This window comes from Neolamprologus multifasciatus, chromosome 11, assembly GCF_963576455.1.
Source record: "Neolamprologus multifasciatus chromosome 11, fNeoMul1.2, whole genome shotgun sequence".
NCBI classification, from domain to species: domain Eukaryota; kingdom Metazoa; phylum Chordata; class Actinopteri; order Cichliformes; family Cichlidae; genus Neolamprologus; species Neolamprologus multifasciatus.
This window is the reverse complement of record NC_140449.1, coordinates 11,992,713-12,013,647: the sequence shown is the minus strand read 5'-3', so window position 1 is coordinate 12,013,647 and position 20,935 is coordinate 11,992,713. Positions and strand designations below refer to the sequence as shown.

Here is a 20,935-nt window from a genome sequence, read left to right as displayed (position 1 = left end):
TTTCAACCCCTAAATCATTTTTGCTGTTCTTTTTCTTATTTTACTTAATTTCCTATAACTGCTGCAGATCATTTGGATTTTCCCTGTGTGCGGCACACATGTACTGTCCCCGCTAAACACTCCCACTCTGGTCATTAGTAGAAATAAGCTTTGGCTTTAATTATAAAAACACCAGCCCATGAATCCAGCTGTTTTATGGGTCCCGGGTATTTTTATATGACTGGTTTTCAAACATGAGATGGATTTCTTGTGTGCAAATAATCATCACTTGTTAATTTTTTAGAGCCTCTGGCCTCTGGGTGGAGAGATTCTTTCTTTTTTGTTGGTTACTATAATAATGTGTGACCAACTTCAACCAGAAAAGAGCTTTGACAGATAAGTGAAGCTTTTTTTCCTGTTCTTTTTTGTAAACATTGCTGTCTCCTTGTATTTGGGTTTCTGACTATTGCAAAGATATTATATAATAAAAGGCGGGCCACTTCTTGGAAAAATGAAAAACAAACTTTCATCTCTTCATTTATTTGGGGACATAACAAAACAAGAAAAACACTATATGGATTTTTTTTTTCCCACATTAATCTTGTGCCTCTTACCCAGACAAAATATCCCAGCCATGGATTTCCATGCAATGTTATACAAGCAGTCATGGTTACCAGGAAAAGGGCTTGGTGACTCCTTAACTTTTCTACGAGGATCAACTTTTAAAGTTTTACAGTGACTAACTGTAATTGAAACTGGGAGATTATATAGATTCTTGCCAACTACAAGAAGAACCTCTGATCTTTTCCAATAATCTGGAGGCCAAATCCCTCCAAAGTTAAAGACATTCCCCTGACCTCTAACCTTTTTCTTTGTTTAGTGCTCATAAATGTTGCCAGTGCAAACTCTATGAACTAAGAAGTTGAACAAGTTCAGCCTTACATGCGCTCAAACTTTTATTAGCATGATACAATTTTCATTGGTAGCATGTTTTGTTTGGCACTAGTAAGCACAAAATAACAGGACCAATTGCACGTCTGCAGTTAGTTTTGCTCAAAAGTCTTCAGTCTTCTTGTTTGTAGCACCCAAACAAGCTCTTTGGAAAACTGCGCTTGGCTGACTATGGAACAGGTAGTTTTTGTGCATCCAGTTATATGGAATTATACTTCCCTTGCAAAAACAACCAACTGAACCAAGTCAAAAAACACTGGCAAAAGAGCAACAGGATTTATGTTTTGCCCAGTGCATTTCAGAGAAGCATCAGTCCACTGACCTAATGTTTGGAACATCTGAGGAGTTATTTGTTGACTGTTAAAACCGCACTGTCTCAACAGTTCCTGAAATCAACAACCCAACATTAGCCACTGGTAATTGGGGCAGAACAGATGTGGGCAACACTGAGCAATGCTGGAAAAAAATTGCTGCTAATTTTTTTTTCTTTGGACGGAGAAATGTCTAAATTAATGTACTTAATAAAAAGACAAATTCTTTTTGCAGTGCGGTTCGCCAGGGTTGTTCTGCCTGGGTGAGAAGCGAAGGGGGAAATTGTACTTTCACACATGTTTTAATTCAAGCTCTTTCCATTAGAGCCCCTTATATTGAGAGGAAATTGTTCACTAGAAAAATAAAGCTCAGGCCATCTGCCTTCTTTCAACTTTCTATAGTGAGTAATCTTGACATTTCTCGAGGGCTGTTCTTGAACGTTGTGTTCTGTAAAAAGTCAACAAAAGTGATTAACAGTATTTGCACGTTAAACTAGATTTTTCCAGAGAGATGTGGCTTTGCAAACTTTCCATAACGATTGGAGGGTTTTGAAAGTCTCTCTCTCACACACACACACACACTCACACACTCACACACACACACACAGCTACTCTCACACAGGCTGTCTTTGAGGGCGACATGGGTCCCTGCAGAGCTGAAAGATCACAGGACAAAAGTCGAGGGCAGACAGGCCGCCTGCTAGAAAGCATGAGCAGTGAAAGAAAGGGCTCCCCATGCAGATTAATAAAATAGCCCCAAGGTTTTTCTATACACACCCTGATCTGCGTACCCTCCTATTCCTCTCAACAGATATACCACACGCACACACATACAGAATACCTTGGGTTTGCCACACCTGTTGCCTGGCAACAAGTGATGGGGGGGGGGGGGGGGGAAGCTGGTGGTGCTCCAGTGATTAAAATTTCCTAGGAAGCAGTGTTTGATCCCCTGTACGCTGTCATTGTCTCGCATGGCTTCATAACAAACCCAAAACCGAGGCAGCAAGAACGGGGAGAATATTGAAACTTTCTCACTCTTGTCAAAAAGTTGCTTTCTTTCCACTAATTTCTAGAGGCTAAAATAAAAGAAAACACTTAAAAAGCCACTCCTGATTACCCTTGTGCTAAACAGGCACATTTTGAACTTAAACAGGCACATATTAAAAACTAAGCAAACTTATCTAAGGAAAAAACTCTTTACGTAGCAGTTCAACATTTTGAGAAATGAAACTGTCCTACAGAGGTGAATGAAACGACTGATCTTCTTCTTCTTCTGTCAGCTGGTCTCTTTAGAGGTCACCAGTCTCCAGGATTGTGTTAAATAGTCTGATTAAAACATGTGATGATTAATATACCCCTCATATGTCTATGAGCAACTTTAAGCATAGCGTTGGCTTAGTTTTGCACAAGTGGAAAACATGAAAACAACAGGCCTGGCTGTGTCAGAAAGGTAACAAAACACAGGTCTAAAAACAGCAATTTGGTGTTTTACATGACTTTCTGGGAATTCACATTTACCAGCCAAGAAATATTCCAGTACATTATCCCCTTTAACTCCAGTTTTTAAGTGTGTGTGTGTGGGGGGGGGGGGGGGGGTTTGCACAAAATGCAACGTGGTAGGTAGGCTTTGCTGCTTTGACAGATGCAGGATAGAGGATAGCCATTTCTTCCAGTTTCCATTCATTATGCTAAGTTAAGCTAATCATCTCCTGGCAGATATGCAAATGGTATCACACTTCTCATCAAACTCTTGGCACGAAAGCAAAGCACATTTACCAAAAAGTCACAATCCTCAACACGGATCTGTGTGTATTTTTTGCATTTTTTGCTTATCTGAGGGTAACACGCTTAAATATTGAGAATCAGTGGTAATTTGTCTCCTTTTCACAAACACAAACATACCCACATGAACACCCACACACACACAGCTATGGTGCCCTTCTCTTTTGACCTTCTCTATGCAAAACTGTAACTTGCTTTCCCTCTGTGTGTACAGCTGACAGCTCTTGCTCGCAGTGATTATCTGTCCTTGACTACCTTCTTAATCCCTCTTAGTATGAAATGATCCCCTCAATCACCCCAGCACACACACACAGACACAGACACACAGTCACACACACACCTGTCTTAACCTTGTTTATACGAATCTAATCCTCTTTGTCTTTGTGTCTAACAGAATTTCAAGAATCACTATGTATTTATTGGAACTTCTAGAGCCTTTATTTATGTGTATGTGTACACGTGTGTGTGTGTGTGTGTGTGTGTGTGTGTGTGTGTGTGTGTGTGTGTGTGTGTGTGTGTGTGTGTGTGTGTGTGCTCCTGCATGTCTATTTTCATAACATTGTACACCCTCTGCTGCCCCATGTCACTGTCTCGCTCTCTGCTTGCTTCATGCAGGGAGAATGTGCGGGATAGCTGCTGGGATATCTGCAGCTTTATTAGATGCAATGTCAGAAAAGTCCACACTGGCCTAATTCCTAAGCTGATGACAGGACACTTGATCAGCATTGTCACTGTCAAATGGGAATTTTATGAGTCATAGGCCTGGGAATGAACATTTTGGAGATCATAGGTAATGGCTTTGTGATGTTGTGGTATGTTCAATCCTTTGATGCAGTTAAAGATTAGGAGTATGGCTTCTTAATGAGGGCTGTGCAATGTCATTGGTTACAACAAAGCACATATCTGTTTATATTAAAGATTGGCTTATTTATAGCCTAAACTCGAAAATGGCAAAAGTAATTAGCTCTTGACATTCCCACACATGCATTAAAGTTTAGTCTCTCATGTTCTGAAAATCACCTGAATATTGATGTGAACATTGTTAGGAACAACTGAACAACAGAAGAGTGCTTAAAAAAATGATAAATCAGCTATATATGGCACACATCACCTCAGCTGATTGATGTGTTATAAGCCCATCAAATTGCCATGATTAGTTGTTATAGCCCCACACACATTACCAGTAGGTATCCCAATCTTGCTTGGGTTATCATCTGTTGTAATACGTAACAAATAGAGAGCAACACGCATTATGTGTTATTAGAAAGAGATAGGCAATCTTGGCAAGCGGATACAAATCCTGCACCTTCTTGCTGTAAGACAACAGAGCTAATCACTACACCACTATCCTAGTCGCCAAGACTGTTTGAAGACTTTTACACTTTTCCAGCATTGAATGATGTGATACAGATTACTGGTAGGCCGTGCATGGCCGATAACAGGCAGATTATATTCACAACTTGTGGGTTGCCCAACAGGAAAACAGATAAAGTTAACAACTAGCTGGTGAATGCAGAGAAGAACCAGATATCTCACTCAGGTGGTAATAGAAACCAAAACAGAGCTAAAAGGAGAGCAAGTTTTATTGTTTCATTTTTGGTGGTTACATAAATCCAAATTGATGCTAATTTTAAGTTTCTGTGTGTGTTTCTTTCAAAATGTCTTTTCATTTTGAAAGAAATAAGACCAACAAAAAGAACGTTTGATGGCTGTGGCTTAACTGTTTAGGGAAGGCTGGATGACAGGCAGAAGGTGTCAGGCGTTGTGTGGAGGCGAGGAAGAAGGAACCCAAATGCAGGACTCACAGGTAGGTGAAGACTGGTGAAGGTTTATTATAGGGAGTGGAGGAACAGAGGGTGAACAGACACTGACTGGCTGGAACAATGAATGGCTGACTGAACTGAGAGAACATGGGGAGGACAACATCACACGAACATCAATGACACGACAAAGAACGAGTAGAAACAGAAGACTTAAATACACAGACTGATGAGGATGATAATGAGAGACCGGTGAGTACACAGCTGAACATAATCTGGCTAATGGCACGAGACGAGCTGACACAGGAACAAACAGGAAGTGAAACAGGCAGTGGCAAAATAAACTGAACATGAACAAAACTGAAAGCACTGGGTCGATGACCCAGGAACCCTGACAGCAGGTTCAACAACTGATCCCATCCATTATGTAGCAAATGCATTTTTTTGCAGTTAACATATATTGGAAGCAAATATTTTAAGAGACTATAAGATCAGAATTTAATGCTCCACAGATCAACCCAGTCTCAATATATTCTAGTCAGGATTAGGCCCATATTATTAAACAAAACACCAGAAGCAACAGCTGGGAATTTAAAAGTTCTTTATGTTAACATTAACATTAATTTGTGCCAGACTTTGTGTCATCATGTATAATGGTACAAAGTCTCGCGCAATGCCTAAAACGGATTAAGGCTAAAATAGGACTGGATGTGGTATTAAAAAGAAAAAAAAATCTTGTCGCGTACATCCATCGCTGGTCGAGAGGGGTTGTGCACCTGCCCGACTTCATTTACAGGTGTGGAGTGATTCTCTCACTGGACGGTCTCAGGGACTGACCAAGTGACCTTAACCTTCCACACCCCAGTGCCACATAGACACCCGCACACACACACATACACACACGTGCCTATTCCCATGGGCTTACTCAGACTGGCACACAAAGACCAGCATTATTCTTCCATATCCCCTATACCAAACTGATGGGACTAAAGGAAGCAAGGTGGCAAATTTCATAATTTTTTATAACATTGTATCTGAATGTTTTTGCAACACTCCCCCCCCCCTTTTTTTTTTTTTTTTTTTTTTTGCAAAATCATGGAAGAGAGACACATGAGATTACATTTCATAGTCTGACAAAGTTTAACAAAGGCGTTACTATGCCGCTGCTCAAAGACACACCAGTTTACAAAAAGGAAGGCAAGAAGACACAAATGTGTGTATTAGAGTCACATGTTCCACATTAACGCATCTGTGGCTAAGTTTGGATCCAGGCGTCCGCCTAGGTGGAGGTGAAAGGGTTTAAAACAATGCATCAATCTCTGTTATGTCTCACCGTCCTGGTCCTGAGTTAGTACAGACAGGCAAACAGGGAAGTATTGCTATAAAGAACTAGTCCACACTGTGTTTGTATTGCTTTCCTCAGCACAGTGACTGATGAAAGACCAGAAGCCACAGGGAGGAAAAGCACTGGACTCATGGATACTGTTCCCCCTAAACATCAACACACTAGTTAGACAAATGAAGCTTCAACTGCCCTTTCCACTGCTCTGCTCTGGTCTCCAGAGGCTGTAGTTCACTAAACGTAGAGGTAAATCACAAAGTCCATCCATTTAACAGAATTTATCACCAAAATGTCTAAACCTGCATTGTTTGCGTCTGCGTGCTTAGGTCATCCCGACATATGTATCACTGACTGATAGTGTATTTATATTTCCTTGATGTTAAATAATTTGAGGCCAAAACAAGATTTGAATATTATTCCTGGGTTAATTTTATTTTAAACTTTATTGTTATTCTCTTGAATGATCTTCAACATTGCATAAATAGAAAAAACACGGTGACTCATCAAACAAAGGTCAAGTGTAAAGTTCCCCATAACCTACTGATCCCCGTGCTTTTCTGTGCAGAATCGGTGCCACAAGCTTTTATGGAACTCCCTCTAGAGGCAATACAGTGAGATGCTACTGCTTTTTGGGGATTTTCTACCTCCCTGCTGAACTATTCCTCCCTGTCGCAAAAAAAAGAAAAAGAAAAAAAAGAAAAAGGTCGCATTTATCAAGAACGTTATGAGACCATTTTGCACCACTCGCCTCATTTAAGCAATCTCACAACGCTTCAAATGCATGAAATAACAGTTTTTGGCAGATACGTACTCAGCAGACTTCAGTACGACTGGAGGGACTTTAAAATGTCACTTCAGTGGGAGAAAAACTGTTTTGATTTGAATTTGACCAAAGAATGTCAGCCAAAGCAAAACATCTTCAAAAACATCGAAACTAATGTTTTATTATATTATTTAGGATGGGAAATACTTCCTTTATGAGATGTAGAAATTACCCATGGATTCATTCATCCGTCTATCAGTTTCTTCTGCTTATCAAACAGAAATTAATTTGCACAAAGGATTTAGCAAAACTCAAGTATACATCTGATTACATCTTTTAACAATTGAGTAATGATCATCCAAAGCTTCACAGCAAAACCAAATAGGAATCACAGAGAAGCAACAGCTCACATTACTAAACCCTCGCTGAAAAACAAGGTTCTCTCTCTCTCTCTCTCTCTCTCTCTCTCTCTCTCTCTCTCTCTCTCTGAACTCCAAAGTTTATTTAGAGGGCATACCCCAAGCTTCGGAGAGAGAGAGAGATCGACAGAGAGATCGACAGAGAGAGAGAGAGAGAGAGAGCTGAAGTCATCAGCGGGCTGAGGGAAGTGAATGGGTCCTGCACGCAAAGCAGAAAAGCGCTGAAACTGTGGAGATTTACTTTGGTTCAGTTGTAGCTCAGCGAGAAGGAGGAGGTGTGCGCTTGGTGGCTAGAGCAACGCGAGCTGTTTAACGTAAAAACTTAATTTGTCTTTTCTGTTGTTGGTCCTGTAGTGGCTTTTACGTCAGCTGATGGTCAGATGAAGCCGAGACCCTCGGCATATTAGCGCAGTCTGTACACCGGGACGCACGGCGCATCTCTTCTGAGAAAGACTTGGAGAGGGAGGGAAAGGTTCATTTGGAGTTCTACAAATGGATTTAATCCCTCAAACTTCACGAGAGTCACGATAATGCTTCATTAATTATTCTGTTTTTTCTTTGCGACCTTCACTGATGTTTGATTCTACTTTTCTCCTCCTCGCAACGGATGAAAATCCATCTTTTTGGCGTGGTTGTTTGGTTTTTGTTTGGGTGTTTTTTGTTGGGGGGGATGTTCTTTATTACTACAAGGATAACGGATCCCTAACTCAGTCTGGCTTTCTTGGCACATATGTGGACCTTATCCAGGATGTTACAGTCTAAGCGGCCCTGGCATCATTGGGCCACTGTACATTACCATCACCACATATCACCACATTGCTGGGGGTCCCGCTGTGTCTAGGAATTACCTGCAATCCCGCCTCTGTCTTCGTCTGGGGACAGAAAACGGAATCTTATTAATAAGTGTTTTGGCGAACATTGACATCGGCTTTACGAGTCTCACCTCTGGGCTACTATGCAATTACAACTCTCCTTTGTTTTGATCATCTTGCACTGCATGGATTACATTGGTTGTCAGCAGCACAGCAGCTCCAGGCACCGGCAACATAAACGTGAGTAAAGTGCTGTTCCCCGCCACAAAGTCCTATTATTAGGCTTGTATATTATTTCTTCTTGTTTTTAATTGATATTCACTTAATTTCAGCTTATGCTCAACAATATTTATTGACCGATTTCAGTCGAAGTTACCAAGATCTGCATCGTACTTTCTGTTGCCATTAAAACAAATCTTCCCATATTTAGTCTTTGGTCAGATTTCTTAATCGGTGCCGTGTAATAAATTGGCAGATATGAAAGTTATCAAACAATCCTCCTGATACGCTTTTAAAGTGATCACCAAATCAAAACATCATCAAATAAAAGTTCAGGTGACATTTAATTTTTCTGCATATGAAACAGGATTAAAAGCAATAATTAACAAATAAATAAATAGATAAAAACAAAATACCTAAAACAACAACAACAACACATTACCATCATCCATACTCCCAACTCTACTTTCTGCAATGGAGTTTAATGTTATGTATTTTTGCTTAATTTGGAAAACTGGTATTTCCGTTTTTGTTCTGCTTTTTTAATTAAATGTATATATTTTGCCCATGCGTAGACTGGGTGAGCGGCTCAAGCTCTCTATTAAAACCCCGTTTCCTTAATTGGATTCATTCACCTGAAGGCTGCAGCAGCCTCCCTGTGCGCTCGGTCTCATGGTTCCCGTCGCTCTCTAGCGGTCAGCGGAGCAGACTTCATGCGCGGAGTTTGTTGTTTGTTTGGTTTCAGGGTTGGTGAATAATAAAGCTTTAGCTCATATACTTAGTGAGATTTACGTGAATTTGCTGCCTTATACTATAAAGTATTAAAAAACATTTTTTGGAGATTTTTTTTAATCTGTTGGTGCACATCATGCAGGGTACATTATGATGGATTCATGTTCTGGTGAATATGAATCCAAAATGTAACTCTTGTTATTGTGCAAAATGTTAGTCAATGCAAAACTGACTCCAGCAAACAGCAAAGAAGTTCCACACTGACTGTGAAGGTATTTCAGCTCTCATATATCTCTCTGGGGTCCAACAATATGTCTCCTCTCTTGGGCAATGAGCAGCTTTTTTCCATGACACTATGAAATAATTATCAATAAAGTATTTTTTTCTGTTCTTCCTACGCACACTTTATCATTGAGGGTCTCCAGATGTGCTCTGTGACTAACTCTGTTTGAGATGAGCGGTGATAACTGGAATATTCCATGTATCGCTTGCCAGTATGGTCAAAACTGTCTGTGATCTACAACAATGGACCTTCGGAGTGATGTTTTCATCCCTGCCACGTGGGGCTAAAAGATCTCACTACACCTGTTTCTCTTTACATTAGATTGCAGAGCTCAGACCTGCACATAGGACCAGATAGATGTCAAATCTATCGGGCATGTAATGAGTAGATTATTTTCCCTTAAACGTGTGTTTGTACCACACAAATGTAGACATCAGTGTTTGCTTTAGACCCCACGCATATTTTCACTTTCTGTGTTTATTTCCCTCTAAACAATATTAAAGAGCCTCTCAGCAGAGTGTGAAAGAGATGAAAGGAGAACGTCAACAACTTCTGTGCAGGATGATACACTAAAATATGTTTTTTACTCAAAGAGATTAAAAAAATTGTAACCTCAGCATATATTGACATACTGACCCAATGTTAATTGGTTTTTGTGTTAAGGAGTAGGTTAATCTTCTTTCTTACAGACTGACTCAGTAACCATCAATTGATAGGCCCTTCTATGAATCCCAACTTCCTCTAAGAAAGCAGATATTAGGGAGGATGGAGGGATTAGTTGGTGAAAGGGTGAATGAGTACAGACATTAGAGGGAAAGCAGGGGGTAAGAGTGAGTGGGGGTGGGTCAATGACCATTCAGTTAGCAGGTCCAAATCACCACACAGAGACAGAACCCAAGCTGTGAGCTTCCTGTCTGTGATGATTCACCCAGAAACAAAGGGGGCGGGTTAATAGTGGGAACTACATTAATATTAGTTATAGTTAATGAAGACGTTTCAGCTTCATGGAGGATGCTTTGATTTATGGCTAACAACAGAGTTTGTGTGCAAATGTGTTTATTATATGTGTAACTCTTGCTGTTATGCAAGTTACCACTGTCCAACCAAGGTTTCGTTGGTGCAAAAGCAAGGAGAAGGCCAAATTCCTGTGTTTTAAGGCTTCTGTGAATCAGGGCAACTTGGCAGGAACACATGTGGGCAAATGGACAGCAGTTGTAAAGATAGTCAGGATATTTCAAACAAAGTATCCATGATCTATGGTAAACTGACAGCTAAACCCTGAGTTGAAAATGCTGGCCAATGAAAGCCAGTGGCATGCAATGCCAAGACTGGGGAGGAAAACCAATTCCTGACGTTCTTGCAGGGGTTGCTTTTAATTTACCTGACATATGTGATTATGGCAACACCTCTCAAACAGGAGCAGCAGCGCAGCATAGGTGAATATAATAGTATATAAAACGTGGGAAATCTCTCAAAGACTCTTATTGCCTATATACTCACACAGGAGTCACTCCTTGTATGGATTAATATGTTTCTGTCACATAGCAGTCCATGAGAGGGTTTCTCAAAACCCTCCATTAACTTACACATGCCATTATTTAAAGAAGTGTGTTAACCAATGTCTTCATGGAGACAGCAACACTGTACTACTCAGGTGCCTGGGACCTGGTGTGCATGTCAGGTTATATTCAGTAAATCACCTCTGTGGTTGTCCACTTTATCGCAGTTCATTGTGCTCCAATTTAAATCAGACACCAAAGAGCAAATATTATACAAGACTGTTATGTTTTTTCAAAGAAGTCATATTTCTACAATTTGTCACTATTAGCCTTTGTTATGATTCGTTTACTTAAAATACTATCACACTGATGCAAACATGTTGGAATTTGAGAGACATTAAACATGCCGGTGACAAAGTTGCAACATACAGTTAAAATGATTAAAACCTACAACCTGTACTTTCATCCATGGAAGACAAAGTGTGGTGAATCATCTCAAACTGGTATATAGTTGGGGAGGACAACTCTACTCTTAAATATATATCAACATAAACTAAACACTTCAGTACTTATGCACATAAACAAAGTTGCAAATATGAAATAAATTGCTGTCATTGGCCCTGGGCTTTAAGTTAATGTGACATTAAGTGGTTTGTCTTGTGTAATGCAACCCTTGTAAATATATTTAATTCCTGGTGGAGCTAAATTTACCTTTGGCCTCACACTGTGTGGACATGTGGATTTTAACCTTTTCTCCATTTTCATTTCATTCCCTGTTTTATTACCATCACTGCAAGATTTTAAAGGTATCGTAGACAGGAACTTGAGAATGCAAAACTCAGATATCAAGTGCTTGTTGTGAGTTTTGCCTCAATTATAAAAAGATATAAAAGGTTCTGTAAGAAAAGCATTCCTCTTGTAGTTTTGAAAAGCACTGGTATTCTCTCTCTTTTTGCCTTTTTATACAGTACAATAAGGTGGAACATTGAAGGAAAGAGTTATACATGCACTCAGAACTTTGAGCTGCGAGTGATGAAACAAAAGGTTGCCCTAAAATATCTGGAAAAATATGTCATATTTATTCATAAATATTCCTTTTTTTTTATAAGAATCCTAATATTTTTGTGTGTGAGATCTATATCTAATGTGAAACCCATCCACCCGCTCCTCTCGACAGCGATCTCTGGTGTGAGCTCAGGGTGCCAGCAGGGTGGCTGTCTGACCTGCTCTGACTACAATGGCTGTCTCTCCTGCAAGCCGCGCTTCTTCATGCATTTGGAGAGGATTGGGATGAAGCAGATCGGGGTGTGCATGACTTCCTGTCCGCCAGGCTTTTATGGCACACGCTCTCCTGAAAGAAACACCTGTACAAGTGAGTCAAATAAACTGCAAATATAAAAATAATTTTTATGGATATATTAACTGACTGTATGATTCCAATGAAAAAAGAACATCCAAATTTAAACGAGCACAAGCACTGAAATAATCAGGCTAAATATGGTGTCTTTAAAAGCGTAACTTGACTTTGTGTGTATCATTAAATCATATGCCCTGCCTAGTGAAGTGTAGTATGGCATTAAGTAGATGTTACATGTTCTTGAACAAGTGAAAAACATGAGACTGACCCTGTTAGTATGTTTCCTTTTGGTGACATTATATGAAATCAAGAGTTGCTTTGTTTAAAATCATTTATCATGATCCAGCCTGTAAACATTAATTTCCCCGCAGTGTCCCATATTGTTTTTCCAGCCTGACACACACACACACACACACACAGACACAGTGACACCCTGTATATTTAACGCGCAGGACACACACGATAACTTGTATGGTTTAAATAAACGCTGGCGGTGGGTCTCTGTTTCTCTGTCAGAGTGCAGGTCGGAGTGCGACTCCTGCTTCAACAAGAACTTCTGCACGCACTGCCGAGCAGGATTCTACCTTCACCTGGGCAAGTGCCAGGAGAACTGCCCCGAGGGCTTGGTCCGCAGCGACGCACAGAGGGAGTGTATTCTCAGTGAGTACTCAGAGTTTACATTAATCAGGCATTTTTTTTAAGTTTGCCTTTTATTTCATTTATTTGGGTTGCAGAACTAGTTTATATAGAACCACATTAAACATATTACATGCCAGATTACATTTTGTCTGTGCAGAGTGTCCTGCAGACTGTGAGTCATGTGTGAGCAGCGACATGTGTAAGCAGTGCCGGCCAGGCCTATACCAGCTCAGTGGGATGTGTCACCATGTCTGTCCAGAGGACTATGAGCCCAATGACAAACTCATGGAGTGCATACCGCAAGGTCAGTCCAGTGTGAGTGTGGATATGTTAAAGAAAAATGTCTGGTAAATACCCATTTTGAAAAAGCGAGTAACCCAATGTCAAAATTTTACAAAATATTTATTATCCCTATATTTCCCCTTCTGCCAATTTCCTCCCGTCAGTGCACTGTGAGGTGGGTGAATGGAGCGAGTGGAGCCCCTGCTCGAAATCTGGTAGAACCTGTGGCTTCAAGCGGGGCCAGGAGACCCGCACAAGGCAGGTCATGCAGTACCCGTCGTCCTTTGGCAAACCCTGCCCTGAGGTCTCTGAGATCAGAGAGTGCATGGTCAGGAGGAGGAAATGTCCAGGTAAAGAAAACAAAAAAAAAACATAATTTCCGAGAAGATGCTGTGACAGAGTAGCACTGCTTATGTGCCCAACTTAAATCCCACGTGATGCGACATAAAGACACACAACCCTCCCCCCCAGAAGGAATTATCAAAGAAGATGCTTACTATATATTACACTGTCTTTGGTAATTGCTGCTGACCCATCGCACTTACTGCCAACATTGTATTTGAGCTACATGGCACGGTTTCAATTCTCTATGAATTCCAGACCACACTGCTTAAGCTTGAACAACCAGAGCTAGCCGTTCTTCCGCTCAGGACTACGACTGTTTACTCAGAGGACTGTCATTGTGGCTAGAGTGAGGACAGTGGGGAGAACACATGTGTGATGTTGCAATGGCTATGCTGCGTGTTTTCCCACGAGAGCTCTTTGGATTTGAAACAGTAAAACCGCTTTCTGTGCTCCTAGTAAACAGGGGATAGCATGATTATTTCTAATGAATAGAGTGCAAACTGCTTTCAGACGGGCTCGTCCCCCTTAAACCCGAAGCTGTAGTGCATTTACAATCATCTTGTGTTGTGCGTACTGAGCGTGTGTGGTTGCTGAGGTGGTTGGTGGCTACGGCTGGTTGTTTTTTCGCCTGGGCTCTGTAGTGTTAAATGACAGATTGCAGACAGGGTAGGAGGCTGAGATCCAGCCCCCTGGGGCCTCACACTTACAGAACAAACACTGTGTGTGTGTGTGTGTGTGTGTGTGTGTGTGTGTGTGTGTGTGTGTGTGTGTGTGTGTGTGTGTGTGTGTGTGTGTGTGATGCAGCAAAAAAGCAGTTGACTCTGGAGCAGAAACAGCCAGCTCAACATCAACATCCTCCCCCTGGGAGGCACGCGGCGACCAGGGGATCAGTATTGGTTTATCCCCACAGCTGCCAATACACACACACACACACACATGCAATAACTCTCTCCCACACACACGTATGCGAACCAACACAGGCACAAACAATTCCAGATATAGATATGCCATTCTCCATTTCAAGCAAGAGCAATAGATGCACATACTCACATTTCCATGCAGGCACACACACACACACACACACACACACACACACACACACACACACACACACACACACACATACCAGCATTGTCTCACTGAAATAACTACACAGCCATTACTCAGAGTGGTAATTTGTGAAGAGAGTATACTGAGTTGGCGTGATTTGTAAGGCAGACTGTGAAATGTGCCCTCTGTCTCTCTCTCACACATTTCCTATCTGTATCTTTTCACTGATCTATCCCCTCATCATCATCCCCAACACACACACACACACACACACACTCCCCAACAAACCAAAGAAAACATAGACCCCCATATAAGCTCCCAGCTAGCACACCCAGTCATTTGGGGTCGGTGCCGAGAGTCTAGCGTAGAGTCGACGGATCTGTTGATGTAGCCAGAGACTGACGAAAGGGGTACAGAGACACAGAGAGACAGAGAGAACGAAAAAGAAAGAAAGATCTGTGCACAGACACAGTACAGACCCTTCTTATCAACTTTTCCTTTGTGGGATAACCCAGTTGCCCCAGCTCCAAGAGAAACCCTGGTGCGTGGGAGCTAATTATCTGCCTCGGTGTATCCTCTACCCGCTGTTTACGTTCTGCACACGCTAGAGGGTCAGTGGTCTGACTTCAGAGAGCCTCCAGTAATCCTCCAACAGCTCTCTGACACTGATACATCCTTCCTCTTGTCCTCAACCAATTCTCGTCTTTTGCACTTTCTCCTTTTGCCCCTCCGCCCCCTTCTATCCTCTTCTGTTCCTGCTTCTCTCAGTACATTGTTTTACTCTTCCACATTAGAACACTAAGTCCTTCACTCATTTCATCCAATCTGGCCTGACCCTGTTGTGTTTTTTTCTTTACTGTTGCTCTTCTTTCTCCTTATTCTTCTTGCTTTTATTTTCACTCATCTGTACCGCAAACCTAAACTCTTGTGATACTTTGTGTCCAAATTTCTGTGTATTAAATCTAGGAAATATGCGACAGAACCTTTAATCAGTTCATAAAAGGCTACGGGCATGTATAATCAGTAAATGTTGACATGTTGGCAAGATCATTTTCCTTCTTCTTTTTTTGTTTAAACCAGTTAGAAGGTAGGAGCTGTGCTGTACTTTGCAGGGTAAGTGTTCATAATTTTGCATGTAATCTTCAGATGAAGTTGCGCGACTCATCCTAGGAAACTGTCAAAAATAACGCTTTCTCACATGTAGCACATGGCAGGAGGTAGTATGTAAACACTCAGGTGTACTAGATCAAGATTGGGCAGGTTAAAGACTGCTTACTGTCCCATCTAACCGTGCTGACACTGAGACTTTACACTGAGACTTTACAAAATATGTCTATGCATGATAGATTGTATGTGTCCAATCACAGCACAGTTCATATGCATTGTTTCAAAATGACTGATATTAGGGGAAAAAAGCTTTTGTTCTCCAAAGGTGTCGGCTATTGTAGCTCCTACATCCGCAAAGCTACAGAACGATTTCAAAATCCCAAATGCCACCTGGGTCTGATTAAGCACTGTTTTTAAATTAGTGATATAAAATCGGAAGAGGTGTAAAACTGTGGGGAAGCAGACATGCTAAGTCTCAGAGCTAAATTATTGATGTTGACATACACAACCTCATTTGCTGCCTTCTCTCTCAATAGTTGTAATGTCTGATTTGTCCTTCAATTAGCCTGCAGTTCACCTCACTATCGCTGTAGCTGGATGGACCTTAGCCCCCCTTCTACTCCAGCATATACACCCTCAGTGACACTCATGCATATTAGAGACAGTTGAGCCAACTAACAGCAAGCAGTCAGCGAGGGCGGAGGTTTACACACACCCACAGCCCCCCATGACATTCTGCCAACCATGCAGCCAACATTCCACTTGTGGGACAGCCCATAGCCTATAATCCCCGCCTGGCTCTCGCCAAAATCTCCCCGGACGACAGAACGCCTGCCACAGGGGATGTGCCACCATAAAACCTACAGTGCCCCCACTAAACATTCACATACATAGACACAAACCTCCCCTTACCCTCACTGCCCCTTTACTTTCTCATTTGATCTCTGTCTGTCTGCTGTTCTCACCACAGTTATAGAGTCATCTAATACAGTCTGTGATTTTTATTCCTCCTTCACCACTCTATACTTCTGTTAGTTTTTTATTTTGATATTTTTAGTGTAGCATGCTTGCTCACTTATTGCTCCAGCATACACACGCACGCGCGCGCACACACACACACACACACACACACACACACACACACACACACACACACACACACACACACACACACAAAGAGTATTGTGTATGCAGTCAGTAAAGCCCTCTTGAATCCTGTCCTTTTTGACAATGTTGTAACAGATTTCTTGCAGTTATATCATAGCCAGTTCAGCAGATCTACACTAACTTATAATGTACAGGCAGGCATTTCAAAGGGAATAACATGGCCTGATAACAGAGGTGTCTCCAGAGGGGCACATAGGATTGCACAGCCCTCCCCTAAAATATGATTGCCTCAGTGCCCAGCTTCCCCTAAGCTATAACCTATATATCCCATGTTACTGGACTAGAGCAGCATTAATCGTAGAGCCTTAAAAAGCTCTTTTAAATGCCAACTGACATATTTTTTGCGTATATTCCAGATGATCCTTAATGATAGATTACAGGAAACTTACAACAAAAGACAAATGTTTGTCATCTGTGGCGTCTTATGTTGAATTTGAGAGTAGTTACAGGCAAGATTTATACTGGATCCAGATTTGCCAAAAATGTCATATGTCATATAATCATAAATGTTTCCATTGCTTCCCAGCTGTGGCAGTTACCACAACTGGCTCAGCCTTAAAGAGTAGCTACTACTAATGGTTTAACACTATGTCAAAATGTATATGACTGTCTAGCATGCCAGCTATGTGCTGAGATGCCAGGACACTGCTCGCTTAGTGCAAAAACTTGCTAACTTGATCATCTAGCGCAGGGATGTCAGACTCATTTTTTATCACCACTATGATCTTTAGTGGGCTGGATCAAAGGAAACTCATTTCTGTCAGCATAAAGATACTTAACTAATCATTCGGACTGTCTATATTATAAAACACCTATTTTTCTTTTATTTTTTTGTGGTTAATTTACAGAAAATCTTTTCTTATCTACTTTGGCACAGTTTGAATGGCAATGGGGGAGGTCTTTATCAATAGGAAAAGCTGTAAAATGTATTAAAATACAGCTAAAAGTTCAAAACCTATGTACTCCTTAGAGCCTTTCAGTGGGGCAGATTGGAGTCTTTGCTGGACCAATTCTGCCCCCTAGGACTTGACATAAGGTTTAAAAATCTGCCGGTCAGTGCCTCTGAACCTCACCAAATAATGCATGCAACCAATTTAAATCCTGAAACAAACAGAAAAAAAAAATTACATATTACATCCCGTTTATTTCCCAAAAAGTAGCAACCTTTGCATTGTTCAGAAATTACCGTTTCCGATCGCTTCCAGTCTTTGCGCAAAGAAAAGCTAAATTCACGGTGGTTTAGAAAGCTGATGGTCCATGTGCTCAAGTTCCACATTATGACGCTACTGGAAGTGTTTCATGTGTTTTCCCCACAGCCAAAAAATCCTTCACTGAAAGTCTTTTAAGACTGTGTGATATTTTTCATCAAAACTTGACTTTTGGGAATGTGCTAAATGTCGGTTGAAAATGTTCCAAAACCTCTTAAGGTGTCCCATTTGTGGACCATTATACACATGTCAACACACAGTTTACAAAAGGCCCATCAGAAACTGTTCCAACTAACCAAACGCAGGTTGGTTTGATAAACACTCTCGTAATCATCTCAACACTGGCATGGATTAGGTTTCTCTTCTGGCTCGACAAAAGCACAGGGGCTACAGTATGACTAATCCACTGAACTTGTAAATAGTTATGGTGTCAGGGCAGAGAAAACAATGAGAGCAAAGGGGACTTCCTGTGTTTACAGAGGACAGGGGGCATACCCCGAATGAGTCAGTGAGTCAGATTACTACATCCGTCCATCCTTCCAACCATCCATCACTAAAATCACCTGTCTTCGCAATAATTTATTCTTTTTTTTTTACTTACTTTTCGCTCACTGTGGTGTCTGTCTCCTGTCCTCTTATTCTTTCATTATATCTAGAAGGTTAAACACAGCTGGCAGAGAGAGCTTCATATCACAAGCTCAAAATGTGTGGGTCAGACTTGATCCCTTTGTCCAAGCAGACACCTGCCTTGATTAATGAACGGAGTGGGAGCATAGGAAGGCTGGGGGGTGAACGTGAAGCGGGCAGGAGAGAGACAGGGATTTCGTTTTCTCTCCCACTTTATCTCTCTTTCCCCTCTCCCTGTGTCTCTGCCTACTGCCGACTTCAGCAGTTTCACAATCCCCGACCGGCCAGCCAACAGCCGAGCAGGCCGTGCTGCTCCGTTCCACTCACACATAAGCGGCAGCAGTACAACAACAGGAAAGGGCCTCCTCTGCTTTCACTTGCAGGCCCTGTCTCCAAAACTCCCTGCGGCTGGATCTTGTTATTATCATTATTAACTATGGCTCGAGCAGAGATAAACCTTCAACATTCCAAAATTCTCTGTTTTGTTTATGAGATGGTGTTGCAAGAACAGATAAATTGGGGGTTTATTTAAAGGCTTTCTATTTTGGACAAAGGTCTACTCATCACACACGGAGAAGGCTGCAACAGCTGATAGACCCGACAGCGTAGCTGCTTCCGCTGATTAAACACTGACATCTAGTGAGAACCTTAGCATGTTGCACTGTAAATGAAAGTTGTGCACAATGCTTTACTTTCAAGTGCATACTTTCTGGAATTGGCATATCTTACTTCACAGAGGTTTCCCAGCTGGACAATCTTTTGAAATATTATTGACATCTTACTATATTTACTGCAGTTTTTAACAATATTTTTATTCCAAATTCCTTTGTGAAAATACTTGTGCAGTCATTTCTACTGACACCTCCCACAATCCACTGACATTGCAAATCTTAATTTTTTTTGATCTTCTTAATTTTCAGGACGGAAGAAGAATGAGCGGAGAGAAGGAAGGAATCGCAACAACCGGAAAGATAAGGAGAATCAGGAGGGGAGGCGGGAGAGGAAGAGAGAAAGGGAACGAGAGAAGGAGAGAGACACGGGTGAACGTGAAGATTCTGTTAACAGGAACAAAACAGAGCACAGGCACCGCAGAGGCCACGAGACAGAGCTAGTCTCACCTGTAGACGGCCCTATCCAGTAGTGCTCGGGGGAGATAACATCCAATGCCTCACCACCTTACTTCTGTCATCTTCCCATCCTTCGCGCTCCAAAACTTCCCCGCCCTCACCTCTGTTTGCCCCACTCACAACCTCTCTCTGCAGGGGTGTTGCTGCTACCTGTATGATTTGAATATACTGTTTATGCACAAGCAGGACGGGGCACATTCAGCCAAAAGGCTGGAGCCACTATTGTTTTCAGCTCCTCTTCAACCGCTGAGAGCGTCTCTTATGAAAAGTCCAGGACACACTGCTGAGACTGCTGTTGGGACTGCAGAACACTGAGAATTGTCTGTGACAGTGTGGAGGACTGTCAGAGAAATGTAATGAGAGACAAAGACATTACACATTTGTTGAAATGGTTATTTAATAGGGCTCTGGTACAACATTGTGCATCTTGGATTTTGAATGTAGATTTTCCAGCATTATGTAGAAGAATTCTCATTATTGTTGTTCTTGTTCTTTAGATCTCTTTATTTGGTGCAGATTTTGTAAAGAAAAAAATAAAAATAAAAAGTGAGGGTTTTTCTTTTTTTTTGCTCTTTCCATCTTGTGACATCTTCATAATCACTACAGCTGAGGGCGACCTACCTTGTAGGCAACTGCATCTTTGCAAGATCATTAGAATATTCACTGTAAGCAAACTATCTGGTGTGTCCAGCTAAAAGGGAACCCGCTTGGTATGAATAAAAGGATTATGGTCATAAAGTTTCAAGTGTATGCATGTCTGGTGGAAATGTTAATTTTATCCAGATAAGTGATAAATCTAATCTACCACTGGGTTTTTCTTGTGTAAATAGAAGCTCTCAATACAGCTCCGACTAGAAACCAAAACACTTGTATGTCAAATAAAACTATAATGGGTTTGTACCTGTGACTGCTTTAATCTCTCTTTTTTGCCCCTTCACCTTCATCTTGTGCAATCCAAACAAGTATTAGCTGATCTCAAATAGGAAGTGTAACTCAGTACACAGATGCCACGCTCTCCATTTGGCTTAGATCTGATTGCAGTAGTAAGAAGATATGGCCTTAAAAACTTACTTTAAAAAAAAAATAATACTGGGAGCCCATCATTCTGTAGCTGAAGCTACTCTGGCAAAATATACTTGAATTTATTCAAGTGCATTATTAAATTTGTGTGCAT

The 20,935-nt window shown here is 41.3% G+C and overlaps 1 protein-coding gene across 1 annotated transcript; it reads left to right on the top strand.

Annotated features, from left to right (window-relative positions):
• Nucleotides 1-7,264: 7,264 nt before the first annotated feature.
• rspo3 (R-spondin 3) lies at nt 7,265-20,848 on the top strand. Its single transcript, XM_085176185.1, has 6 exons — nt 7,265-8,359; nt 12,030-12,224; nt 12,726-12,869; nt 13,006-13,152; nt 13,295-13,480; nt 19,555-20,848. The coding sequence occupies exons 1-6, from the start codon at nt 8,263-8,265 to the stop codon at nt 19,773-19,775; spliced, it is 990 nt and encodes a 329-aa protein (XP_085032311.1). The 5' UTR covers nt 7,265-8,262; the 3' UTR covers nt 19,776-20,848.
• The last annotated feature ends 87 nt before the right edge of the window (nt 20,849-20,935 follow it).